Genomic DNA, 26,859 nt, shown 5'->3' on the forward strand with positions numbered 1-26,859 from the left:
GTAGGCTGGGGGCTTATAATTCACAGTTCTGGAGGCTAGGAAGTGCAAGATCAAGGTGTTGGCAGATTCAGTTGCCTGGTGAGGGCCTATTCCTTATAGATAATACCTTCTCACTGCATCCTTGTGTGGTGGAAGAGGCAAAGCAGCTCCCTTGGGCCGCTTTTATAAGGGCACCAGTTCCATTCCTGAGGGCTCTACCCTTATAATCTACTCACTTCCCAAAGGCCTCATTTCTTAATACTATGACCATGGAGGTTAGGATTTCAGCATTTAAATTTGGGGGTGCTACTGAGTACCATGGCGTGCACCTGTAATCCCAGCTACTCAGGAAGTGAGGCAGGAGATGGGAGGATCACCTGAGCCCAGGAGTTCTAGACTGGCCTGGGCAACATAGCAAGACCCTGTCTTAATAAAATAATTTTAAAATTTTTAAACGAAGTTGATGGGGGGGGAGGCAAATATTTAGATTATAGCAGGAGAGCTATAGGTGACCGCACTGTTCAACCCACTATAGACATGAAGCTCAGCTCAGCCCTACAAGGACCTGGAGCCAGACACAAGTAAGCCTATGGAATGTTCTTCCCCTCACACCCATTTTAGGGGCAAATTCTACTTTTTTCCACTGGCCCATGAGCCAGGCAAGACCATTCTATCTCCCTTCCATGATGTCCCCAGGCAAAAACCCAGTTCTCAGAGGCTCTGTGTCCCAATTTCAATATCTCAGGAGGCTTGATGGGCCCAATGTGAGTCACCGTCTCCCTCTTGGGAGGGAGGATTCCCAGGGCTCACTGTTGGCTCAGCAGGACACAGGGAAGCCCACTGAGCTTCCACATACCAAGGCAAAGGAATCATGTATATGAGGCCACCAGGGCACCCCCCAGAGCATTTGTGCACCTGGGTGGTCTTTGGTGGACACATGGCTGGGGTGCAGGAAGAGGATATCTTTTCCTTCCTTCCTTCCTTCCTTTCTTTCTTTCTTTCTTTCTTTCTTTCTTTCTTTCTTTCTTTCTTTCTTCTCTCTCTCTCTTTCTTTCTTTCTTTTTTGAGACAGAGTCTTGCTGTGTCACACAGGCTGGAATGCTGTGGCATGATCTTGGCTCATCGCAACCTCTGCTTCCTGGGTTCAAGTGATCTTCCCACCTCAGCCTCCCAACTAGCTGGGATTATAGATGTGTGCCACCATACCCAGCTAATTTTTGCATTTTTAGTAGAGACAGGGTTTCACCATGTTGCCCAGGCTGGTTCCAAACTTCGAACCTCAGATGATCTGCCCACCTTGGCCTCCCACAGTGCTGGGATTACAGGCATAAGCCACTGCACCTGGCCTCTGGAGACATAAATTTTAATTGTCACAACTACGGGAGTGGATGCTCCTGCAATGTGGTGGGTAGAGGCAAGGATGCTGCCTCTTCAATGCGCATCCTTCAATGCCAGGACAGATCCCTACACCAGAGAATTACCTAGTCCCAAATGTCAATTGTGCTAAGGTGGAGAAGCCCAGATTAAATGAAAATGTAAAGCTCATGGTTGGACAAATATCATTCTAACAGCTGCAATTTATTAAGCACTTAGAATGTGTCTACTTAAGATACCTGCCTTTCTTTCTTTCCTTCCTTCTCTCTTTCTCTCTTCTCTCTTTCTTCTTCTTTTTTTTTGATTGCCGTGTCACCCAGGCTGGAGTGCAGTGGCCAGATCTCAGCTCACTGCAACCTCCACCTCCCAGGTTCAAGCCATTCTTCTGCCTCAGCCTCCCAAGTAGCTGGGACTACAGGTGCCCACCACCACACCTGGCTAATTTTTATATTTTTAGTAGAGACAGGATTTCACTATGTTGGCCAGGCTGGTCTTGAACTGCTGACTTTGTGATCCACCTGCTTCAGCCTCCCAAAGTGCTGGGATTACAGGCTTGAGCCACCGCGCCTGGCCTTTTCTTTCTTTAAATAAATGTGTATTTCTTTTGTACCTGTTTCAGTAAATATTTACATTAAAACAACAGTGACAATGTAAAATAATAGTGTGTAACAATAGCATCTAACTTTTCATGAGCCTTATTATGCAGCAGGAGTGAGCTAGGTATTTTACTTGGTTTATACCTCTTAAAACTTGCCACAGGCCGAGCTCATTGGCTCATGCCTATAAATCCCAACACCTTGGGAGGCCCAGGCGGGTGGATCACAAGGTCAAAAGATCGAGACCATCCTGGTCAACATGGTGAAACCCTGTCTCTACTAAAAATACAAAAATTAGCTGGACACGGTGGCGTGTGCCTGTAATCCCAGCTACTCAGGAGGCTGAGGCAGGAGAATTGCCTGAACCCAGGAGGCGGAGGTTGCCGTGAGCTGAGATCGCGCCATTGCACTCCAGCCTGGGTAACAAGAAAGAAACTCCATCTCAAAAAAAAAAAAAAAAAAAAAAAATTAGCCAGGTGTGGTCGCACGTACCTGTGGTCCGAGCTACTTGGGAGGCTGAGGTGGGAGGATCACTTGAGCCCAGGAGTTCAAGGCTGCATCCGGCTGTGATTGCATCATTGCATTTCAGCCTGGGCAATAGAGTGAGACTCCCTCAGTAACAATAATAATAGTAATAAAACAACTTGCAACAACTTTATGGTTATCTGTGTCAAGAGATTGGATTCTCAGAGAGGTTGAGGGGCATGCCCAGTCACACAGCAAGGAGGATACCAGAGCTGGGATGTCATGTGGGGACTGTGGGACTCACAGTTGTAACTCACAGTTGTGATAGGAGACCAAATAGGAGGCCACAGCATGCTCTGGGGAGAGGGGATGGTGGCGTGGGCTCAGGAGATGAGAGAAGGTGAGAAGCCAGTGGGAGGGTCACATGGCAAGCACATGGGGACTGGGGGAATCAGGTATGATCCAGCAAGCTGTGGTCAAGTTGGCAAGCTGGGGGTTCTCAATGGCAAGTAGGTGAGTGAAGCTGGCAGGTGAAAGGGTCACATCATGAAGCAGGTGGTGGGTGATGTCTGCAGGCAGGTGGATGGTACCTACAGACAGGTAGGCGGTGCCTATAGACAGGCAGGTGGTGCCTACAGGCAGGTGTGTAGTACTTATAGACAGATGAGTGATGCCTGGAGATGGGAGGGTAGTACGTATAGAGAGGTGGGTGGTACCTATAGACAGGTAGGTGGTACCCATAGGCCGGTGGGTGGTGCCTGCAGGTAGGTGGTGTCTGCAGGCCAGCAGGTAGCACCTGTAGGCAGGTGGGAGGTGATGGGAAAGGTATGTAGCACACCTGCAGTTGAGCAGCACTGGCCAGTGACTTGGAGACTTGGGCTAGTCATAGGTCTGTGAGCTGATGCAGGCTTCTCGTGTGAGTAGGCGGCTTCTCCTGGGAGTCACTGCAGCTGAGTGTCTGGGGGAGGCTGGGGAATACCTCTATTGGTGAGTGACAGAAGACGTGGATGAATGGCTTGGAGACAGAGGTTCGAAGGTGCTGGGGGCTCAGCCAGTTGTTGGGTGATTCTGGCTAAGATCTAGAGAGCAGTGGAGGGCACTTGGGAATGCTGAAGTGCTGTCAGTGGTTACTTGGAGAGTAAAGTCATATCATGAGCTCCTAAAAGAGCCTGAGTGAGCAGGGGGCCCTAGTGAGTCTATGGGTGCTGGTGTGTGCTTGGAGGGGGCAGGGAGCAGCTCTGTGATGCTGATGAGTGATTTGGGGAATCAGACCCAACCCACAAGACTTACCACGGCAGGAGCAATGACACCATTGTCCAGTGCACCAATGGCCGGGAATTGAGAATGGCTAGCAAGCCCACTGCCCTTCTTCGTGCAGTGGTGGGCTCCTGGTTAATGAGAAAAACCAATTTTCTCTCCTATCCAAATATTATGTCCCCCTTACCTCTGGTTCTGCTTCCAGATCCAGAAGAAATTATCAGCGCCAGTCTTGGGCAGGCAGACAAACTACCTCACTTTTTTTTTTTTTTTTAAGACAGATTTTCGCTCTTCTTGCCCAAGCTGGAGTGCAGTGGTGTGATCTCAGCTCACTGCAACCTCTGACTCCCTGGTTCAAGTGTTCAAGCAGTTCTCCTGCCTCAGCCTCCCAAGTAGCTGGGATTACAGGCACACACCACCATGCCCAGCTAATTTTTGTATTTTTAGTAGAGACGGGGTTTCACCATGTTGGTCAGGATGGTCTCGATCTCCTAACCTTGTGATCCACCTGCCTTAGCCTCCCAAAGTGCTGGGATTACATGCGTGAACCACTGTGCCCAGCCCACATTTTTTATTCTGAAGGGGTCTAAGCAGAAAGAGATCAAGTGGGTTTAAGGTTTTGCCTCCTCATTTTCTCAGACCTCATCTTCAGCCCTCTCTTTTCTTTTCTCTTTGGCATCGTAGTTCTTGGTGTTTGGGACAAGGTTAATGTCACCAGTGTGGATGACTTTTTTCTGGCAAATTGGTTTACACTCACCAAAGTAGCATTTCCTCCGAGCACCCCCATCTGAGTCCCTTCTCACCCCGTCTTTGCAGAAGCCTCTGGCTTTGTCGTTACTATTTACTGAAGGCTCTGAGACAAGGCCAAGCACTCCCCTAAGCCATTTACTAACATTGCTGCAATGAAAAATTTTCTTTTGGCTGGGCACAGTGACTCATGCCTGTAATCCCAGCACTTTGGGAGGCCAAGGCAGGCAGATCACAAGGTCAGGAATTCAAGACCAGCCTGGCCAACATAGTAAAACCCCGTCTCTACTAAAAATACAAAAAGTTAGCTGGGCATGGTGGCACACACCTGTCATCCTAGCTACTAGGGAGGCTGAGGCAGGAGAATCACTTGAACCCAAGAGGTGGAGGTTGCAGTGAGTCGAGATCTTGCCACTGCACCCACACCAGACTGGGTGACAGTGCAGGACTTCGTCTCAAAAAATAAATAAATAAATAATTTGTTTTATGAGTTCCAGGGTACGTAAGTAGAACGTGCAGGTTTATGACACAGGTAAACATGGGACATGGTGGCTTGCTGCATCTATCAACTCAGCACCTAGGTATTAAGCCCAGCATGCATTAGCTATTTTTCCTGATGCTTTCCCTCTCCACACCCACCCCCAACAACAAAAAATTATTTTAAGAGTCTTTTGCTGTTACCCAGGCTGGAGTGCAATGGTGCAGTCATAACTCACTGCAGCCTTTTACTCCTGGGTTCAAGAGATTCTCCCACCTCAGCCTCCCAAGTAGCTGAGACTACAGGAGCATTCCACCACACCCAGCTAATTTACAGAGAAATTTCTTGTAGACATAGGTGGGTCTCACTATGTTGCCCAGGTTGGTCTTGTACTCCTGGCTTCAAGTGATCCTCTTGCCTTGGCCTCCCAAAGTGCTGGGATTATAGGAAGCAGCCATTGTGCTCAGCCCGTTAGTCCCATTTTAAGCCTCACTGTGTGTGTGTGTGTGTGTTTCTTTTTTGAGACGGAGTCTTGCTCTGTCACCAGGCTGGAGTGCAGCAGCATGATCTCGGCTCACCGTAACCTCCGCCCCCCGGTTCAAGCGATTCTCCTGCTTCAGCCTCTCAACTAGCTCTGACTATAGGCACATACCACCATGCTCAGTTAATTTTTTGTATTTTAATAGAGATAGGGTTTCACCATGTGGGTCAGGATGGTCTCGATTTCCTGACCTCATGTTCCACCTGCCTCAGCCTCCCAAAATACTGCTATTACAGTGTGAGCCACCACGGCCGGACAGCCTAACTGTATTTTACAGATGAGAAAACTGAGGCTTGAAGAGGTCAGGTTGCTTCTCCAAGTTCACCCAGAGGGTGGAAGGGCAGAGTTGGGACTCTAAAACTGGCCACTTTTAGTAGTCAGCCCGTCATCTGTCTCTTTGTAGTTTTTGTTGTTATTTGAGGAGTCTCACTCTGTCGCCTAGGCTGGAGTGCAGTGGCTTCATCTCGGCTCACTGCAACCTCTGCTTGCAGGAGGTTCAAGCGATTCTCCAGCCTCAGCCTCCTGAGTAGTTGGGTGCAGGTGCACATCACCACGCCTGGCTGATTTTTGTATTTTTAGTAGAGATGGGGTTTCATCATGTTGCTCAGGCTAGTGTCGAACTCGTGACCTCAAGTGATCCTCCCACCTCAGCCTCCCAAAGTGCTTATCTGTCTCTTTTTTGATGTCTTCTTTCCAGAAAAAGAAAAAACCAAACTGCAGAAGCAGAGAGAGGATGAGCTAATCCAGAAGATCCACAAACTGGTGCAGAAGAGAGACTTCCTGGTGGATGATGCGGAGGTTGAGCGGTTAAGGTGAGTGCACTGCGGGTACCCGAGTCCTGAACTGGAGGGCAGCAACCTTCTGCTTCCTTCCAGAGCCCATCTTCTGCTCCTGGGACTCACGGCCTTGCCTAACATACATGGCCTTGGCCCACAGTCTCTGGATGCTGAATCCCCAGGGAACCCCAGACTTCTGGCTTGAGGGCTCATTTCACATTTAAGAGAATCTCAAATCTGGCTCCAAAAAGTCTTGCCAAGCCCGGTGCCTCTTGAAGGAATGCTGTTCCAGGAGGTGACTAGGGAGGAGTCACATCCCATAATACACGGCAGACCTTCCTACACATCCTCACACTCATCAAGGCAACATCTCAAAACTTCTGCTGTCAGTTTCTTTTTTTCTCTTCTCTTTTTTTTGAGATAGAGTCTCGCTCTGTTGCCAGGTTGGAGTGCAGTGGCACGATCTCAGCTCAGGGCAACCTCTGCCTCCCGGGTTCAAACAATTCTCCTGCCTCAGCCTCTTAAGTAGCTTGGATTACAGGCATGAGCCACCACACCCAGCTAATTTCTGTATTTTTAATAGAGACAGGGTTTCACCATGTTGGCCAGGATGGTCTCGATCTCTTGACCTCATGATCCGCCTGCCTCAGCCTCCCAAAGTGCTGGGATTACAGGCGTGAGCCACCACGCCCGGCCCTTCTGCTGTCAGTTTGTACAGGAACTCTGGCCCCTGAACTGACTTGCTCCCCACCCCTGCCCTCTCAACCTCCCAGCTTTGTTCTCCCCTTTCCCTTCTCCCTAGTGGCTCCAATGCCCTTTCCTACCTATCAGAGTCTTCTCTTTGCATCTGCGACCTTGACCTAGACGACCACAGCCCTGGAGCTGCAGTGTCAAAAAATGTTGTAAATGTTGAAAATGTGGAAAGCTGTAAGTGCTGGTTCTTGATTCTTGTTGTTTTTACATCCAAGCAAAGCTTGTAGGGCCTTCCACAAAGAAATAGACCCTTCCAACCCAGAGGGCAACTTGCTCTTTATTCTCTGTGTCCTCAGAGACCTCTCTTCAAGGCCCTGGCACAAGCAATTCCACTGCCCTTCTTTATCCCACAGTGGACTTCTGGTTAATGAGAGAAACCAATTTTCTGTTCTATCCAAATATTATATTCTATGGCAGGGTACAGTGGCTGACACCTATAATCCCAGCACTTTCGGAGGCCGGAGTGTGTGAATCACCTGAGGTCAGGAGTTCGAGACCAGGCTGGCCAACATGGTGAAATCATGTCTCTACTAAAAATGCAAAAATTAGCTGGGTGTGGTGGCACACACCTGTAATCTCAGCTACTTGGGAGGCTGAGGCAGGAGAATCGCTTGAACCCAGGAGGCAGAGGTTGCAGTAAGCCAAGATCGTGCCAATGCACTCCAGCCTGGGTGACAGAGTAAGATTCCACCTCAAAAACAAAATGAAACAAAAACAACAACAACAAATACTATTTTCTCCTTACCTCCGGTTCTGCTTCCAGATCTAGAAGAAATTATCAACACCAGTCCTGGGCAGGCAGACAAGCTGCCCCAACATATTAGACCCCGATCTCTACAGTGTTTTTGAAAAACTAACTGGGTGTGGTGGAGGGCTCTTGTAGTCTCAGCTACTTGGGAGGCTGAGGTGGGAGGATCTTTTGAGCCCAGGAGTTCAAGGCTTCTGTGAGTTATGACTGTACCACTGCACTCCAGCCTGGGTGTCAAAGAAAGACCCTGTCTCTTCAAGGCACCTCAGCCAAGTCTGCACCCCCCTACTTTATCTTGGTGATCCTTGGAATAGCTGGGTGACTTGCTCTCTGAGACCTGCCTCATATTTTGTGGGAGCACAAGTGAATAGGGTGGCTTCAACATACAAGGTCAGGAGAGGTGCTGCCTCACTCATTGACCCCTCAGCAGGGTCCTGTTTTCTCTGCTTCTACCTGAGAAGAAGCAGAGAAATTACAGGGGTCTCTTACCTGGTTCTGGGTAAGCATTTACCCCATCATTGATACATGTCTTTGGTTCAGAGCAGGTTCACCAGATACAACATATATATACCATACACACATAATACACAACAACATATATGCACCATCCACAGAGCCTGATGCTTAACCTATTGGTTTATTTCATTGGTTCCTTGATGCTTTCCTTGCTTGCTGTGTATCATCTTTTCTTTTACCCATCTGCTTTTACAGGGAGCAAGAAGAAGACAAGGAAATGGCTGATTTCCTGAGAATCAAGTTAAAACCTCTAGACAAAGTAACCAAATCTCCAGCCAGTGAGTATATACATTATTCATTCCCTTCCCTCATGAAAGATAAAAGGATATTTCAGGCCAGGTACTGTGAATCATGCCTGTAATCCCAGCACTTTGGGAGGCCGAGGTGGATGGGTCACCCGAGGTCAGGAGTTCAAGACCAGCCTGGCCAACATGGTGAAACCCTGACTCTACTAAAAACACAAAAATTAGCCGGGTGTGGTGGTGCACGCCTGTAATCCCAGCTGAGGCAGGAGAATCACTTGAATCCAGGAGGCAGAGGTTGCAGTGAGCCAAGATTGTGCCATTGCAACTCCAGCCTGGGTGACAGGGTAAGACTGTCTCAAAAAAAAAAAAAAAAAAAAAAAGGCTATTTCAAAGAAGTCTGGGAGCCAGAAGGAGCACAACAAAATGCTTTCTAGAGATCAAACTTGAGCATGGGATGAGAGCAGGCAGGACCAGCTTCATGGGCCTGCAGTTGCCCAGGGCCTCATGCCTAGAAGGGTGCCACGTTTGACTTAATTTTCTGCTGTTGCGGTCTTGAAATTGTTAATAAGTTTGGAACATGGGGCCCTGCATTTTCATTTTTCACTGAACTCTGCAAACTATGTACATGGTCCTGCTAGTTGTTCCTCCCTAATCACAAAGTTTGGTGCATATTTCTTGGAAGGAACTCGGTAGCCACTGAGGCTTAGGGAGCTCAGGCCTCTCTTCAGGCTAGAATCTCTGGAGGGGCTGGAAGCATACGTCTTAGAATATTAACCTCATGAGATCCTTCGAACAAAGTGGGTTTTGTAGGAACTAAGTTTGAGAAACGCTGTTTACTTGACTCTGTATTTGTACAGTCCCGGTGTCTACTGGGATATTAAAGTGATAATGGATCTTGCTGTCAAGAAACTGACTTCTCTTTGTTGATCAAGTGTTTCTCAAATGTGTTTAACTGCTGTATTAATGAGGCCCCTTTCACTTATAAGAAATGGATGCCCAATTCAAACTAGTGTAAGCAAAAAAAGGAATTTGTTGGAGAAAGAGCAATAAGAACTAGGGCCTCAAGGACTGAACACTACTACCTCCCCCACTTCTGTTTCTCATGCCTGCCTCTCTTTGCATGTAAGCATCATTTTTTCCTACTACACAGGCCTTCTCGGTGGGACCAGAAGCCTAGAACCATAGCTTAGCAACTCGGAGGCAATGTCACAGATTCTTTCCCTGGTATCAAAATACGTAAGTCTCAGGGAAAGATTCTGATCAGCCCTTTTTGGATTATGTTCCCACCTCTTAGATCCATTACCATCACCAGGAGGCTGGGGTACTGGGATTGGCCAAGAATGTATGACACGCCCACTCCTGCAGACACAAGCTGTTAGAGGAAGAAAGACTTGAAATCTTGCTGGGAAGACAAAAACCAAAAGCTGCCTCTGCCTATAAAACCACAAGTTTTCATTAACATCCTGTGAAACATGGTTGTAGGGAGTAAGTAAAGAGAAGGGCAGTGATCTCTTCTGTTGGATCCTGTAACCACAGGGCACATGATCACTGCCTAAGTCCAGCATCTTCCTCAATGGACTCTTTCATGAAAAGCAAAGTAGAAAAACTCCACCTAGCATCATGGAGGAGGAGCAAGGAAAAGTGCCTTCTCTATAGGGTTATGAGTGGAAAAAAGAAATGAATCTGGCAAAAAATCAAACCACATGCAGGAGGCCAGTTTTACACGATTCATATGGTACCGGAATTCCAAGTTGAAAAATAAAAACTATTCTAAAATCAGTGAAATCTCTGGGATCCTAGCAGATTTAGCAAATGCAAAACTGCTCAGTAGGGATTCTTCTGCATCCCATCGTATACAGTATTCTCACAGAAAAAAAAAAAAAAAAAAAAAACCCTTGAAGATGAGCTCTCAATAAAAATGAAAAACTCATGAAGAACTAAATCACCATGAAGAAAATCAGTACATGAACCAGAGAATGTCCTCCCAAAAGACAAAAATACTAGACTCTTTGAAAAGGAAAACAAACTAAGTACTTTTAAATTACCAAAGAGATAAGAGAAGGAATAAAACCCAAAATGAAATAGTAAGATGCTGTGAACAAAGAATAAGTAGACATGCAAAAAAGTGGCCTTCCGAAAATGTTTTAATCAATAAAGTGAAAACTCAATAGAATAAATACCGAGACACAGCCTAAGGGAAAATTTAACAATTAGAAGGCAGCCCTGAGAAAGTTACCCAGAATGAAGCACACAGAAAAAGAGAGATGGGAAATATAAAAGAGAAGTTACGAAACTGAGAGGATAGAGTGAGAAGGTCCATGTGGTAGGCATTCTAGGAGATAAAACAGAGAATGGGAGGTGGAGGTATCTGAAAAGACAATGGATGAGCATTTTCAAAAATTGAAAAATATGAGCCCTCAGATTAAAGTGACTTGAACAAAATTTCCCATTTATCTATTTACCAACTACTTCTTGGATATCAGGCCCTGTGCTAGGCAGGTACTATGATGATAAGAGCTGACCAAGAGAAGGGCTGAAAGGTAGAGGTGGAAGCTGAGCACTGAAAACCATATAAAATGAGGACCAGCTGAGGATCATATAAAATGTGCATCAGCTCTCCATACCACTTGAACAAGGCCTGGAACAAGACCTGGCTAGGGGTTGTGATGGGACTGGGCTGCAAATGGTCAGGACTCCCCTCATTTCACCTGTCTCTCTTTCCTTTTCTCCCCCTCTCCCTGTGCCCACATCTTGCTGCAGGCTCCCGGGCAGAGAAGAAAGCAGAGCCCCCACCTAGCAAGCCCACAGTGGCCAAGACGGGGCTGGCACTCATCAAGGATTGTTGCGGGGCCACCCAGTGCAACATCATGTAGCCCCCACGTGGGGTACCCCGGGGCCACAGGGAACCCCCCACCCTCTTATCTTTATAGCCCCCATTTCACCGGGGCCCAAGAGCTCTCCAAGGCGGAAGGGGTTGAAGGCAAGTCCGTGACTGCCGCCAGAGGCCATGGGTGCGGCAGGCAGGCCTGGCCAACCTGTACAGAGTGTAGCAGTAGGGAGTCCCTCACCGTCGCATGGACCTCCCCAGAGCATGCCGAACCCAGGAGTCTGTCTCACTGTTTATCCAACCACCAGGAAAGGTCCTCCCTCAAAAAAGCGTATCTCTACTTCTTTCTAGCTGTATCTAACCCACCGTGCGATTGAACTGGGAGAGGGGCATGCTCCCCAGCTGTGTGTAGTCGTGACTTTTCAACAATCTAGCACCATGTCGGACACATCCCCCACTCACCCTCCTAGCTCTGCTGTCAGGCCTGCCCCACACGGGCACAGGTTCCCTCCCCCGTCTGTCCTCTCCCAGCAACTGGGCCCTGGAGGGCTCCACACGGCCCCCGTGTCTCTCAGGCACCGCCCGTATAGCATTCCCAGAGACCCAGAGGGCCCATCTGTAAAGATCGAGCTTATGTGTGGTGTGGCATTGTGGCCACATCTCCAGCTTCCACCCATCCTGTGTCTGGGCACGGTTCACATCAGGACGGTGTCTGCTGTGCTCTCAGTCTGCCCCAGGTGTGTGCTGCAAAGCAGGGTCAGGGGGCCTGGACTGACAGAAGACCTAGCAAAGAACAGGAAGCTCTAATGTCAAGGCCAGGGCAGTTGAGAATGGGACCTGAGTAGATGCTAATCTGGGCACTCCAGCACTCCAGGGCCACCAGAGAGATGCCAGCAGGACGCCACCTCACCCGCCCACCCCACAGACCTCGGTAAAGAACAGCCACGGGCGGGGAGAGGCAGTGTGTGACCAGATTGTGTCCCATCATTGGTGGCGTATTTTAACCAGCTGCCAAACACTTCAACCCGTGTAACTCCATGTACATTTGCGGCAGCCAGCCCAGTACAGCCTGTGTGACCTCTCTGTACGTGTGTGTGTGTCGTGACCGGCCTAAGTAGTTAGCGTAACTCAAGATTCACTGATGTGCAGTCACCCGTCAGAGAAAATAAAAATGGAAACTACGTTCACGGCATTTTAAAAGTTTTTACTTTTTTCTTGATTCTGGAAGTAATCCAAGTAATCCATGTACATAGTAAATCATTTTAAAAGTACAAAAAGTATGAAGAAGTTTGTTTAAAAAAAGAAAAAAAATTATTTCTCCAACCAGAGACCACTTCGACATTTCAACATTTTTAAAGTCTTTTCTGTGCATTTTTTTCACTGTTGACATCGTATTGTGTCATTTCATAACCAGCTTTTCCCCATTTATTATACCACCATCGTCTCCCACATCATTAAATGCTCTTTGTAAACATTAAACACTTCATAAATCATACCAGTGTCTGTTTAGTAATCCATCTTGTGGAGGTACTGTAATTTACCTGACCATTTCCTCACTATTGGATGTGTAGACTGGTTCTGGTTTTCAGTATTATAAATAGTGTCTTGGATTAGCTGGCCATGATGGTAGGTGCCTGTAATCCCAGCTACTCAGGAGGCTGAGGCAGGAAAATCGCTCGAACCCGGGCGGTGGAAGCTGCAGTGAGCCAAGATTGTGCCATTGCACTCCAGTCTGGGTGACAGAGTGAGACTCCATCTCAAAAAAAGAAAAAAAAATAGTGTCTTGGGCTGGGCGCAGCGGCTCATGCCTGTAATCCCAGTACTTTGGAAGACCGAGGTGGGAGGATTGCTTGAGTCAGGAGTTCGAGACCAGCCTAGGCAATATGGTAAACCTATCTCTACAAAAAATATGAACAGCTGGACATGGTGGCACGGGCCTGTGGTCCCAGCTTCTTGGGAGGTGGGAGGATTGCTGAAGCTGGGAGGTCCCGGCTGCAATAAGCCATGATCACACCACTGTATTCCAGCCTGGGCAACAGAGCAAGACCACATCCCCTGAAAAAAAAAAAATTAACGTCTTGATAAACATCTAGGGGGATAAGGTTTCATCTGAATTTTCATTTTTTTCCTTAAGATAAACTCCTAGAAGTAAATAAAATTCTTGGGCCATTCATGAGTAGCATTTTCAAAATATTTATAAATTGGCTGGGTGTGGTGGCTCACACCTGTAATCCAGCACTTTGGGAGGCCAAGGCAGGCAGATTACTTGAGGTCAGGAGTTGGAGACCAGCCTGGTTAACACAGGGAAACCTTATCTCTACCAAAAAAACAAAAAAATTAGCCAGATGTGGTGGCATGCTCCTGTAATCCAAGTTACTCAAGAGGCTGGGGCAGGGGAAACGCTTGAACCCAGGAGGCAGAGGTTACAGTGAGCCGAGATCATGTCACTGCACTCCAGCTGGGCAACACAGCAAGACTTTGTCTTGGGGGAAAAAAAATTATAAATCAAAAGGTCTTTGGTTGGACAGGCCCTCCCAGCAGGCTGCTCGACCCCAGTCCTCCCACTCTTCGTGTTGGAGGCTTTGATCTTCACACTACTTCCCACCATTCTGATGCCAAAAAGGGCCATTCAGTGCCAAAACGCTGGCCTCAAAGGACCCTGTGTCCTCCTTCACCAGCCTAGACCAAGCATGAAGCCAGACTGTATTTGTGTCCTGGGGACACCATAACAAACGGCCTTCTACTGAAAACAATGGAAGTGTCTCCTTTCACAGACCTGAAGGGCAGAAGCCTGAAATCAAGGTGTCTGCGGGCCCTGTTCCCTCTGTGGGGAAGAATCTTTTTTTGTTTTTTGAGACAAAGTCTCTCTCTGTTGCCCAGACTGGAGTGCAGTGGTACGATCTCGGCTCACTGCAACCTCTGCCTCCCAGATTCAAGCGATTTTCCTGCCTTTGCCTCCAGAGTAGCTAGGACTACAGGCACATACCACCACACCTGGCTAGTTTTTTGTATTTTTAATAAAGATGCGGTTTTGCCATGTTGGCCAGGATGGTCTCAAGCTCTTAACTCTGTGATCCGCCCACTTCAGCCTCCCAAAGTGCTGGGATAACAGGCGTGAGCCACTGCGCCTGGCCGGAAGAATCTTCTTTTTTTTTTTTTTAAATCTCTTACAGCTCCTGGTGGCTCCTGGTACCTTGGCAATTCCCTGGCTGCACCCCTCCAGTCTTCACCTCTAACTCCACATGGCCTTCTCTGCTGAATATGTGCCTCTGTGCACCCTCTCATAAAGACAGCAGTCATTGGACTGAGGGCCACCAGAATAGAGTCTGAGCTCATCTGGACCCTTATCTTAATTACCTCTGCAAAGACTCTTTCCAAACAAGGTCATATTCTGAGGCTCCAGAGAGACGTGCATTTGGGGAGGACCCAATTCCACCTACCACAGACCCTTCCTGCTCATGTGCAGTGAAAACTCAGACTGCAAAGGGCCCACCATCTTCTATTCCCCATAAAAAATGTGGGTCAAAGCTGGGTGCTATGACTCATGCCTGTAATCCCAGCACTTTGGGAGGCTGAGGTGGGGGGATCACTTGAAGTTAGGAGCTCAAGACCAGCCTGGCCAACATGGTGAAACCCCGTCTCTACTAAAAATACAAAAATTAGCCAGGCGTGGTGGCGCACGCTTTTAATCCCAGCTACTCAGGAGCTGAGGCAGGAGAATCACTTGAACCCAGGAGGCAGAGGTTGCAGTGAGCCGAGATCGTGCCACTGCACTCCAGCCTTAGTGATAGAGCAAGACTCTGTCTCAAAAATGAGAATAACAATTCCAGATGATTCCAGATCACCAGGGCCATCTTCCAAGCTGGGAAACCTTGCAGATTGTGGGGTCCTGCACACCTAGACTTGCTCCTTTTAGAAGCCATGGGGGAGATGGATAACCAGAATAACATTTCTTGTAGCTTATCACTGTGCCCTGGGTAATATACATGCACTGGCTGCTTCCCTCCTCACATCAGCCCAACGAGTCAGGTCCTGTTACTACTTCCACTTTACAGAGGAGGAAGTGACAGTAAATCCATTGCCCAGTCCCTGGGGTTGTTAGTGACAGAGTCATCATTCATTCCCCTCCCGCCACACCACTGTAGCGCCAATTGTTCTTTCCCTTCCCTTTAGAGGGATTTAAACACATCTCTCCCATTTAAAAACAAACCAACCAGGCTGAGGGTGGTGGGTCACACCTGTAATCCCAGCACTTTTGGAGGTTGAGGCAGGCGGATCACTCACGGTCAGGAGTTTGAGACCAGCCTGATCACCATGGTGGAAACCCTTCTCTACTAAAAATACAAAAATTATCCAGGCATAGTGGCACACGTCTGTAATCCCAGCTACTCTGGAGGCCGAGGCAGGAGAATAGATTGAGCCCGGGAGGTGGAAGTTGCAGTAAGCCAAAATCGCACCACTGCACTCCAGCCCGGGTTACAGAGTGAGACTCTGTCTCAAAAAATAAAAATTAAAAAAAAAAATTAAAAACAAACAAACTAGCCTGGGCAACATAGTAAAATCCCACCTCTACCAAAAATACAAAAAATCAGCTGAGCATGGTGGTGCACACATGTAGTCCCAGCTACTCAGAAAGCTGAAGTGGGAGAATCGTTTGGGTCCAGAAGTTCAAGACCAGCCTCAGCAACCTGGCAAAATTGTGTCTCTACTAAAACTACAAAAAAATAAGCCAGGTATGGGGGCATACACATGTAGTCCCAGCTATTCAGGAGGCTAAGGTGGGAAGATCACCCGAGCTTCGGAGGTCAAGGCTACAGTGAGCTGAGATGCACCACTGCACTCCAGCCTGGGTGATAGGACTGATACCCTGTCTGAGAAATTAAAAATTAAATAAAACAAAACCAGACAGGGCACTGTGGCTCATTCCTGTAATCCCAGCACTTAGGGAGGCTGAGGCCTGCAGATCATGAGGTCAGGAGATCGAGACCATCCTGGCTAACATGATGAAACCCCGTCTCTACCAAAATTACAAAAAAATCAGTCGCATGTGGTGGCACGTACCTGTAATCCCAGCTAATCGGGAAGCTGAGGCAGCAGAACCGCTTGAACCCAGGAGGCAGAGGTTGCAGTGAGCCACTGCACTCCAGCTAGGCGATAGAGTGAGACTCTGCATCAAAAAAAAAAAAAAAAAGATTCCTCTGTCTCATCTTTCCGCATGGCCTCCACCTTTCTTTGTACCTTTCCGGCCTTTCTGCTTCCACATTGGCCGTAGTCTTTATTTATTTAATTTATTTTTAATTTTAGCCCAGACTAAGTCTTGGAATCTTTTTTTTTTTTTTTTTTTTTTGAGACGGAGTTTCGCTCTTGTTACCCAGGCTGGAGTGCAATGGTGCAATCTCGGCTCACTGCAATCTCCGCCTCCTGGGTTCAGGCAATTCTCCTGCTTCAGCCTCCTGAGCAGCTGGGATTACAGGCACGCGCCACCATGCCCAGCTAATTTTTTGTATTTTTAGTAGAGACGGGGTTTCACCATGTTGACCAGGATGGGCTCAATCTCTTGACTTTGTGATCCACCTGCCTCAGCCTCCCAAAGTGCTGGGATTACAGGCTTGAGCCACCGTGCCCGGCAAGTCTTGGAATCTTTAAGAAAAGCTGGTGGACCAATGACCTAAACTGCACTCAGCTTCTCTGGTGTTTTCCATCTCAGGAAAGAGAACCACCAGGTTGTCCAAGGTCATTCTCAGATTTGCCCTTGACTCGTCTGTCTCCTCTGTCTATTCAGTTGCCAAGTCTTTTGCATCTACCTCATAAATTTCTCTAGAATCTGGCCACATCTCCAAAGTAGCCCTGTCAATTAAAAAATTTTTTAAAAATATTTTTTCACCTTTTAATTTTTAAAAATTATTTATAGAGATGGAGGTCTCCCTAAGTTGCTTAAGCTGGTCTTGAACTCTTGACCTCAAGCAGTTCTCCTACCTCGGCCTCCCAAAGTGCTGTGATTACAGGTGTGAGCCACCTCACCTGGCCTAATTATTACTATTTTTAAATTTTTGTTTTTTTGAGACAGAGTTTCGCTCTGTCACCCAGGCTGGAGTGCAGTGGCATGATCTCAGCTCACTGCAACCTCCACCTCCCAGATTCAAGTGATTCTCCTGCCTCAGCCTCCCGAGTAGCTGGGATTACACTTGTGTACCACTATGCCTGGCTAATTTTCTATTTTTAGTAGAGACGGAGTTTCTCCATGTTGGCCAGGCTGGTCTCGATCGCTTGACCTCGTAATCTGCTCACCTTGGCCTCCCAAAGTGCTGGGACTACAGGCGTGATCTGTGCCTGGGCTATTATTTTTAAAATAGAGATGGGGTCTCGCTAGCAGTGACCTAAAACAAGACAGCGGGCATGGTGGATTTCTTTCACAAGAAGAGAGAGCCTAAGAATTAATGGAGTTTTCTAACTGGAAGGTTTTTGTGGTTACTGTATTTTCCCACATGTAATTATCATCTGGAAGAAAGGCTGAGAAACTTGGGAGGATCCTGACCACGAAGGGCTGACCATCCAGCCACCTGCTTAGTTGAGTGCTGAGTTTAAAAGGCCTCTAAAATGTAGACTGATTTGCTCTCCAACTCACAGTTCTGTTTTTAGAAGGGGTGAGAAGTTGGGGAGACCCAAAATGAATGATGGCAGACTGGATTGGTTTATAATCCCTCCCCATAAAAAACAGACAGACAAAACCACTCACTTGGAAAACGCAAAATAGATGCTTGCTTGTAAAGTTTATTGACAACTGTTTGGTCCCAACACACAAAACAGCACTTGAACCACAACAAAAGTGTTCAAACAAAGTAGACAATTAAGAAAAACAGCTCTTTCCCCCAAACCCAATCCAAAACAAACAGTGCAAGATGGGAAAGGGGGTTTTGGTGATAACTTTTGTCTTTTTTTTTAAACAGATAAATCTCATCTGGTACATTTTTCCACCCAGAAATAAAGAATTACATTGCCTTAAGGCTCAAACATCATTTTACCACATCATTTAATTCAGCCTCTGGATAAAAGAATAGATAGCAATTGGACTGGCCATTGTGGAGTACATTATGAATACAACGTGCCTCTGACGTCTTCTCTTTCATTTTCAGACAGCAATTGTTAGAGTCACACACATGTCCCAGACTAAGCAGCAACTCCAGTGAGTGGTACTAAGACACACTCACGGGACAGCACAGAACTTGTTTCTTCTTTTGTCTGTTGCTCAAAGAACCTGTTCTTTGAGTCTGTTCCAGGTGACTTGTAATGATACCTCTTACGGTTTTAAAGTCCACCACTCTTTACATGCTAGCAAAACTGAAGTCCAAGTGTGCAAACTCAGCCTTATGAAATCTTAGAATAAGGCAACCGATGTTCTCAACACCAACTTTATTACATTGTTTAAAAGCTCCTTTAAAAAAATTGCACATGTGCATTTCACTTCCTGTAACACTATGTCTGTAGAGGAAATGCCTTCAGGAGGATTTGGAGAGTGCCATAATACTTTGAGGGTTTTCCATGTTGCTCTGTCTTGACTGGGCCCATGTGTTAAGAACTGGGAATCACTGGCTTCATTTAAAAGAGTTGGGGAACAAAAAAACTGACTTGTAAAAATCTCTCTGTAGCCCTTATTTTGTGGCATTTGACCAAAATGCTGGCTATGAAATCAGAGTCCATTTTCTGGCTTTCTAGAAGTTACAAAATAGAAACATTTCCCCAAAATAAACCATCTAACTAGTAGACCTTATGCCAACAGGTTCTTTCTGCTCTATGAAGGCATCCGCCTTTTTTTTGCCCGACAGATACAATCCATTGTAAATGTCAGGTTTCTCTAGGGGGCTGAGAGGCCACCCATCGGCGGACAGCTCAGGCACCTGGAGAGGAAGGCTGTTCCACATCAGATGCCACAAAACACCCAGACATGCTTCCAACAGCGAGAAGTAACGAGAGTAAAATCAGACACGATTAAAAGATGCTGAGCTGACACACACACACAAAGCTTCCCAGCCATCGAAACCAGCTTTAAAATTACAGTAACATGGTTAAATGGATCAACCTTGGCCTTCCCATGTGTAGGTAGAATTCCTGTCTCTTCCCAGTGGAAATCGTATTGATCCTGCTGCTGCTGCTGAAGCACCTCCCCACTCAGCTCTGATTCGTAATTTATGCACTTCATGCATATTTTAGAAAATCAGATTCTTCCCAATGCTGCCTCTCGACACACAAGAATGTGTGTTATAATCCGAATGCTGACTGCATGGTCTCGATCCATGACATCGAGACCACCTCCTTTTCCTTAACCTACCTCGTATCAAACTGGAACACTGAAGGGAAGCTTAAAACATCCTCAACTTTCTAGAAAGCTCCTAAATGGAACCCCAAAGTAGAAACGTTTAAAAAAATTTGTGATGAAGCCACATTTGTCAACTACAGACATAGTTTAAATAAAAAACAAGGCACACTTACAAGTCACATGGAAGCCAGGAACCTTCACATTCCGACCTGAAAATACACCCTCAACCCCTCGCCTACCCTTCTCCTTCAGTGTGTGAACACGCAGGCTTGCGGGACACGCCACGCGCTGCGTTAATACTGTCGGAAACATCAGTAAGCAAGGCCGAGAGGCTATATATGCTACATGAGGATGACACCACCGACGTGGCTAGTTGGGTCCTTAGTGCTTGCTTCTTTCAGAACACCGTCACATTTCATATAGTTACGAAAAATTTGGTAAAATCTATTAAGGGTTCCTTAACAAATGCCACAAGGTCTTCAAATAATTGAAAAAAGAAGAAAGAAAAGAAAGATTTCAGCTCAAAGCTGTGTTCAAGGTAAAAGAAAAAAATGTTACGGAATACATCTAAGGAGGAGGAAATGGTTTCCAGGGCGTTTTCAGGACAACGGAAAAGGATGTATTTTTGAAACCCACTTTTGTGTGCAGAATCAGACAGTGTTTTCCCATCCTAATTCTATATTCAAAATGGGAGTTAAAGCTTGGTTACAGGTGCTAAGGAAAAGTTGGCTGCCAATTTTACTCTATTTTTGGGTTGCTTTTTGGCCGGGCTTTCCGCGGGGTCCTTGCTGAGCAGCGACTCTGGGGTTTCAGAGGGGCAGGGAGCAATGGGGACAGCTGCTGAGACGCAAGACGAGCTGGAGTCAGAGGTCAGAGATCTGCTCTTTACTGGTATTGGAATCTCAATTTTTCCTTCTTGGTTTAACATCATAATTTCTGTAAACACACAGAAGCAAACAGACTGAGTTCCAGGATCTGTAAGAAATGTGGAGTGTGGGTTTTCTGCTCCTTGCTCATATTTTCTCAAAAGATATTAAAAAAAAAAAAAATAACCCTTGTGCTCACTTCGGCAGCACATGTACTAAAATTGGAACGATACAGAGATGAGCATGGCCCCTGTGCAAGGATGACACGCAAATTTGTGAAGCGTTCCATATTAAAAAAAATAAAAATAAAAAAACCCTCTAAATACTACATCGATGCCACAGCTTACATATGAGCTGTGTGGCCAGTGTAAGCGGTACAGAAATCAAATACCTATAAACCGCATCCCACCTCTCCCGGTGGATTACAAAGTTGCAAAGATCTCTATTTTGAGCTATAAATTAATGAGCAAAATTAAAAAAATGTTTTTTTCCCATTTCGGATTCTCTGCCCATTGATTCTCTCTGCCAGATATTAAGGACCCATAAATTATCCAAGACTTAAAGACTTCCTCAGGAGGTGGGGTGGGGGGTGTAGCTGGGGGGTAGGGGGTGGGGTCTGAGCATCTCAGTGTCAGGGAGCTCCTGGCCTATTCCATTTATAGAGGACCTACGCTCCCATGGGTCTATTACCAGGGATAAGAGTAAAAATTACCCTCAGAACCCAGAAAATGGAGTGCAGCCGGCTCTCCTGCAGTGCTTCTACACTGCCATTTTTGTGACTGAGCCACATGTAATTCATCTGCTGCACCCACAGGGCCACGCTGCTTGAAACAGATGTATCATTATGCCTTAGACTCCCACTGCTCATGGCACGGGCTCCTGCTCCCAAAGGCCCATGGAAAGTGAGACTGGCAGAGGGGACAGCAGAGCCAGCACCCACCCAGGCTGACCCTCACGGGGAGAGCGGCTGACACAACTACCCACACTAAAGACCACAACCCCAAGAAAGAGCTAATACCCATCTGCCACCAACCCTAGTGAGGCACTGCAAAGGCGTGTGGTGTGCATCTACACTGCTTGCACAGGCTGCTTCTATCTGCTGCCAGCTACACTCCCCATCTCCTATTTTCCAGGTCAACGGCCTCAGTTCTTTCACTAGGCAACAGGGCTGCACATTGCCAAGGACAACTCAGATGGTAAAAACCAAGTCAGGAGTCTGCGGGTTGTTCCTTGTGACCCAGAAAGCAGCATCAGCCATGGGGAGGAGCTGGGTTCCAACGGTTGAAGAGCAGGGAAAGACCTGTATGGGGCAGGTGGGCCATCCTCTCCAGAGCCAGGCGACACCGCAGGACAAGGGGGCCTGAGTTCCAATCCCAGCTCTGCCCTTGCCAGCCCAGCAGCCCCGGGCCACTGCCTCTCTAGTGATGGCACCAGCTGCGCCTTAGTCACACAGCCTGTGGGACAAAGCGGCCGCCCCATACAGAGCCCTGGTGAGAGTTGAATGTGATGGTGTCTGCCAGCCCTGAGCACAGGGTCAGCGCTGATGCCTGCACTAGGCTGGGACTCAGTGTGCTTGGCTTCCTATCTGTTCTCAGATCACTGGGCAGAGTCCAGGGGCTCCAGTCACAGATGGCTCCCTCCATTCACCCCTTTATAAAGCCTTTAGGCCCTTTGGGTCCCTACCACAGGCAACTTGTATATCTGGTGGCAGGTGTGCCTCAGAATGGACAAACCTTCACAAAGTCTGGGAGAGCAGAGGCCCAGGAGGACCCTCACCTTCCCCCGTGGGCCCGTCCACAGCCCTGCACCACCAGCCCCCCAGAGCTGCCGACTGGGCCTTGCCTGACACTTGCCAGGCAACCTTGGGTTGTGAATCCAATTCTGCAGAAACTCAGGTAGGGAAAGAAGGTCGAATACTCAGCACAGGTGTTTTCCACCTGAAAAGGGGTGGTCTCCTCCCACCACCACCAAGCATTTACTATATCAGCATCACATAGTGGTTTTAGGTTTTGAACCCCAAATAAAACCCCCACAACAGGGGTCACCTACCAGAAGGCTCTTGAGGGTGCTCCTCAAACTGAATGAGATCAGCAGACTGGAGGACAACGGGGTCTGGTCTCAGCTGAGGGGACGGCAGGCACGAGGGGACGGGTGCACACAGGAGGTCGACGGGGGAGTCGTCGGTCAGGCGGAGAAGCTCCTGCTCTGTGTGACTGGGCCCTGGGCAAAGAAGGTGGGCTGTGATGCTACAGGACCTCCACGCCCACCCCAACCACACTCGTCGGATTCACACCAGAGGTTTTCCTTCTAAGCCTTAAAGACTGAGAGTCAAGAAATACTTAAGGTATTTAAAAAATGAAAAACAAACCAAAAAAACCCCAGAAGAGCCTGATAATGGAATGCCTTATAAGCCAGTTCTCCTGAAGACCTGTGTTCTTAGGAACAGTGGCCCCTCAAAAGGCCTGAGCAGGGAATAGGGTCCTGCAATCAGCTTCCAAAGAGGGGGAACAACCCAAGATGGGGTGTACGTGGCTATCAACATGCAGAAGCTCAGAATCCGAAGCCCTGGGCCCCAGTTCCCCGGCTTCCTAGCTGCCAACTCTGGGTAAGATATAATACAGAACCACCAGAGAGTTCTGTGCCTCCGCTGCAGAGCACAGGCGAGTGCTGCTGAAGGCTGTGGGCCAGCTTAGGCAGATGATTCCCAGTGGGGTGCCTATAAAATGTCAAATGCTGTGTAACTCAGTTATCCTAAGGGCACAGGGCACAGGGCACAGTAACGCGCTATCTATTCTCACCGCGCCATATGAAGACAAAATTCTCACCTATCACAATGAATTCCTTCAGAAAAGTTAGAACTGCTTCAACATGCATGATAGTTGGCCTCTCCTACAGAGGTGGATCGACCTGAAATCTATGTGACTCTGTGTAATTTTGGGTAATATTAATCTATTAGTCTATCAAGTCCTGCCTGGGGCTACCCTGCTACAAAGATGCATTGCCCAGGCTGAGTCAGGCTCCCTGAGCCCTCTTCTGGACCAGGCTTCCCCTTGGCCTTCCGTGTCTGCTTGGAACTTGCCAGACCCAGTCTTAGCTCGAGTCAGTTGAGTGAGAATCCCTTCACCCTTGAGATCTCATCACCCTTCACATCTGACCCAATTCCTTATCCCCAAACACGGATGTCTAGATTCTTGGCCTGCCTGCCTGTAGCAGGAATCCTCATAGTAATTTTTCATCTCTGACCCCTCACTCTGCTCCTAGGCTATATACTGGGAGTTGGCTCTCTCTCCCATGTTCCAAGAGTCATGAATTCCCATTATAACAAGTATCAGAGTAATTTTTTTCTTCAACACCTGAACTGGGGTATCTTACCCCAGTTCATTATGGGGTGCCAGCATCCTTCAGGGACTTTAGCCAGTGGACCATGCAGTACTAACAAACATAGGTCAATTTTTCCTCTGTTACTAACTTAATACTGAAACTGCTTTAGAAAATGTATGGCTATTTAACTTCAGCGAATGAGATGACTTTCTGGAGTCCCCTCACTTGCTCTCCCCGACCCCAAGCCATTTCTCCTAGAATTTCACAAGCTCTGCTGTCTCTGCTCTTCCTCTCTTACCACTGCCGCCGGCACCAAGCTTGCGTTCCAAGGCTGTGTGCGGTTCGGGCACCTCCAGGATGCGTGAACCCTCTGAGGGCTGGTTTTCATGACTGGCAGGGGAGAGACTGAGTGAATTCAAACGACCTAGAGGACAAACAGCACCCGTCAGAGAGAAATGTCAGTGAGAGAACCGTGATTTTTTTAAGCCGGGCGGGGATGGGTGCTTACTTACTTTTCATGTCATTTTTTAACACTACAATTCTCTTATGACCATGTCCTTTTATCCAGACCACCTGCACACAAGACATACTACTGGTTAAGCAGTGGAAAAGGAGGGACAGAAGCCCTAACATTCAGGAAGAGTGTGACCTACGGTGCCTGCCTGAGGCTAGAATTTAGGAACCGAGTTACTGCCGAGAAGCATGGTTCTCTACTCTCCCCTTAGCTTTTAAAGCAACAGAAGAAGCTGTCAGAAACATGCCCCTATAAAGAGCAGAGTAGTTCAAAGAATCCTGAGACACAGCTTCAGAAATATTTATGATTCTTAAAAAGACTGTCTTCCAAATGCAAGCTTTGGCATATAAATTAAAGTAGTTCTCACATGAGAGCTCCTGCCATTTTTTTTTGCAGAAACTAAACCCCACCTAAAAGAATTAAGAACAATCTCTCAGACCCTTAAACTAAGTTCATTATCAGAATCTTCAAGTCCTCTCCCTGATGGTGACGCTCTCAATCTCAGCCAAGCAGAGGTGTGGTGGTGGAGCTGGGCTCTCAGGCCCCCGACATGTGCACACCGTTGTCAGGTCACTGATCTCAGCTCCCAGGCGAACGTCACCTAGGGCCTTCCTACTTCCTCTCCTCTACTGTTTTCACTCTGGCTCAATCCCTCCACCTAACACTGACTCAGACCTCTGCAGTGGCCAGGATCCTAGCTCAGTTCCCTCTTCCATGCTTGGTTCTCTAGGCTCTACCATGGACAGCAGCCACTGGGGTGCTTTTCAAATGCAAACCTGGGCTCTAGCTCTCTCCATCACCGCCCTCCCCAATAGAGCTCTCAGCTCCGTTAGGCTCTCAATACTCCATGCCACTTGTCACTGTCCCGTATCTGCTCATGCTATCCCCTCTGCCCAGAATGCTCTCTCCCCTCCTTGTCAGGTGGTTCTCTCAGGCACATCCTTGCAGGTTCTGCACCAGATTCCCACACAAGCGAAGTGGGCCCTGACACAGCCCTCCTCACCGTGCCTACTGAGCATGGGGCTCCTGGCTGTCACTGAGCTGACAACTTTGACTAGCTGCCTGCTTGGTGGTCCTGACTCGCTCATTGCCCAAAACCTTTCTGGGGTTACAGCTTGAGACTTACTCACCAGGCAGGCAGGGATTTAATGAAGGTTTAGAGCTCAAGGAGAAATGCTAAAATCATTTACTTTAGGCCAAAGGTATGTTTTTAAAAGATCGGTTCAAAATGTCTGCCACTTTGCCATTATGGCAGCATTTTACTTTTCTGATCAGGAAAGTCAGCTGTGGGTCTTTGGAAGATGCTATCCCAGAAGCTGAGAAAAACGCCCACCTGTGGGATTGCTCCCAAAAGCTCCTCCACGCTGCTGTGGCCATAGGTCTTGGGCTGCAGAGTTTCTCCGACATACTTGGTGTAGGCCATGGAAAACTCATGAAGGAAAATCTGCTGGTAGTGGTAAGTATGAAGTAAAGACCGCACGTTCTTCGCAAACAAATACAGACTTGTGAGCTTCACACATTCTTCTGTCTTATCATTAGCGAAAACCTGGTTAAAAAGATAAGGCAGCATTAGAAATGTCAGTGACTGGCCCTGCTCCCTGGAAAGTTAGCGCCTCCTGCTGAGGGAAAAGGCCCAGAGTCAAAGACGAGCAAGAAGACAACCAAGATGACAAAGATGAAGAAGATGATGACGAAAAAGACGAAGACAACAAAGACAAAGAAAACAAAGATGAAGACGAAGACAAATCAGACGAAGATGGATTAGATGAGGATGACAACAAATAAGAAGATGAAAAAGAAAGGAGGAGGAGGAGGAGGAGGAAGGAGGAAGGAAGGAGGGAAGGAAGGACAGAGGAAGAGAGGAAAAAAGGAAGGGGGGGAAGAGGAGGATGAGGGATTTGAGAAGGCTATAGCCTCCAGCAAACTTCAGTTCTATTTGCAAGTCTAAGGCTGCAGAGGTCTGAAGAAAATGTGTGAGCAGGGAAGAAACTGGGGGAGGCAAACCATGGCAGCAAATCGCTGTTCACACAGTGGACACTGAGGCCATTAAACCGCATCTCCCAAATCAGTTTCCGAGAAACACTGTGATGGAGGATGACGCTAGCATTTTTAAAAACACATCAAAAGCAACAAGAAACACACACAAAACCCTTGTGTATACAGGGCAAGGAAGATTTCTTTAGCACAAACCCTTTCAGAGTCTTTGACATGCTCTGGAGTCACCAGGAGAAGGGATATTCCCAATCTTAGCTGCCCAGGGAAAGTCCTTTGTCCTGGAACATCCATTAACACAGTCAAGAACTGGTGTTCTTAGGATAGATACTAACAGGGTTTAGAAAATGTTGGATTTATATCCTTTCCATTATTTAATGATCTGTCCCATAGTTAGATGATAATGGTATATTATTCTTTTAAATTGTTGGGGCTCATTTGCTAATATCTTATTTAGGACCCTTTTCTTGTAAGGGACTACCTTATGTTTTTGCTATTAAAGTTTATTTTGGCTTCATAAAAGTAAGTGGTAAAGTTTACTGTTTTCTTT

The 26,859-nt window shown here is 47.3% G+C and overlaps 2 protein-coding genes and 1 non-coding gene across 11 annotated transcripts in view; 2 read left to right on the forward strand and 1 right to left on the reverse strand.

Annotated features, from left to right (window-relative positions):
- The window catches only part of BMERB1 (bMERB domain containing 1), a 162,383-nt gene extending 149,889 nt beyond the window's left edge, over positions 1–12,494 (forward strand). The window contains exons 4-6 of the mRNA XM_002755898.6: positions 6,135–6,249; positions 8,426–8,508; positions 11,236–12,494. Coding sequence (XP_002755944.1) covers positions 6,135–6,249; positions 8,426–8,508; positions 11,236–11,348 — 311 coding nt within the window. The 3' untranslated portion in view covers positions 11,349–12,494. The remainder of the gene's footprint in view (positions 1–6,134; positions 6,250–8,425; positions 8,509–11,235) is intronic.
- Positions 12,495–18,053: 5,559 nt separating this feature from the next.
- MARF1 (meiosis regulator and mRNA stability factor 1) overlaps positions 18,054–26,859 on the reverse strand; it is a 47,709-nt gene continuing 38,903 nt past the window's right edge. For all 9 annotated transcript variants that reach the window (XM_078344654.1, XM_035266960.3, XM_035266959.3 and 6 more), the window contains 5 exons: positions 25,651–25,863; positions 24,316–24,376; positions 24,102–24,227; positions 22,532–22,702; positions 18,054–20,552 (listed from right to left, as the gene is read on the reverse strand). In XM_078344654.1, coding sequence (XP_078200780.1) covers positions 20,311–20,552; positions 22,532–22,702; positions 24,102–24,227; positions 24,316–24,376; positions 25,651–25,863 — 813 coding nt within the window. In that variant the 3' untranslated portion in view covers positions 18,054–20,310. The remainder of the gene's footprint in view (positions 20,553–22,531; positions 22,703–24,101; positions 24,228–24,315; positions 24,377–25,650; positions 25,864–26,859) is intronic.
- On the forward strand, positions 20,674–20,777 carry LOC118146498 (U6 spliceosomal RNA). The gene has a single exon (XR_004732358.1). It is a non-coding gene; the product is annotated as a U6 spliceosomal RNA (small nuclear RNA).

Source organism: Callithrix jacchus, chromosome 12 (assembly GCF_049354715.1).
Source record: "Callithrix jacchus isolate 240 chromosome 12, calJac240_pri, whole genome shotgun sequence".
Classification (NCBI taxonomy): domain Eukaryota; kingdom Metazoa; phylum Chordata; class Mammalia; order Primates; family Cebidae; genus Callithrix; species Callithrix jacchus.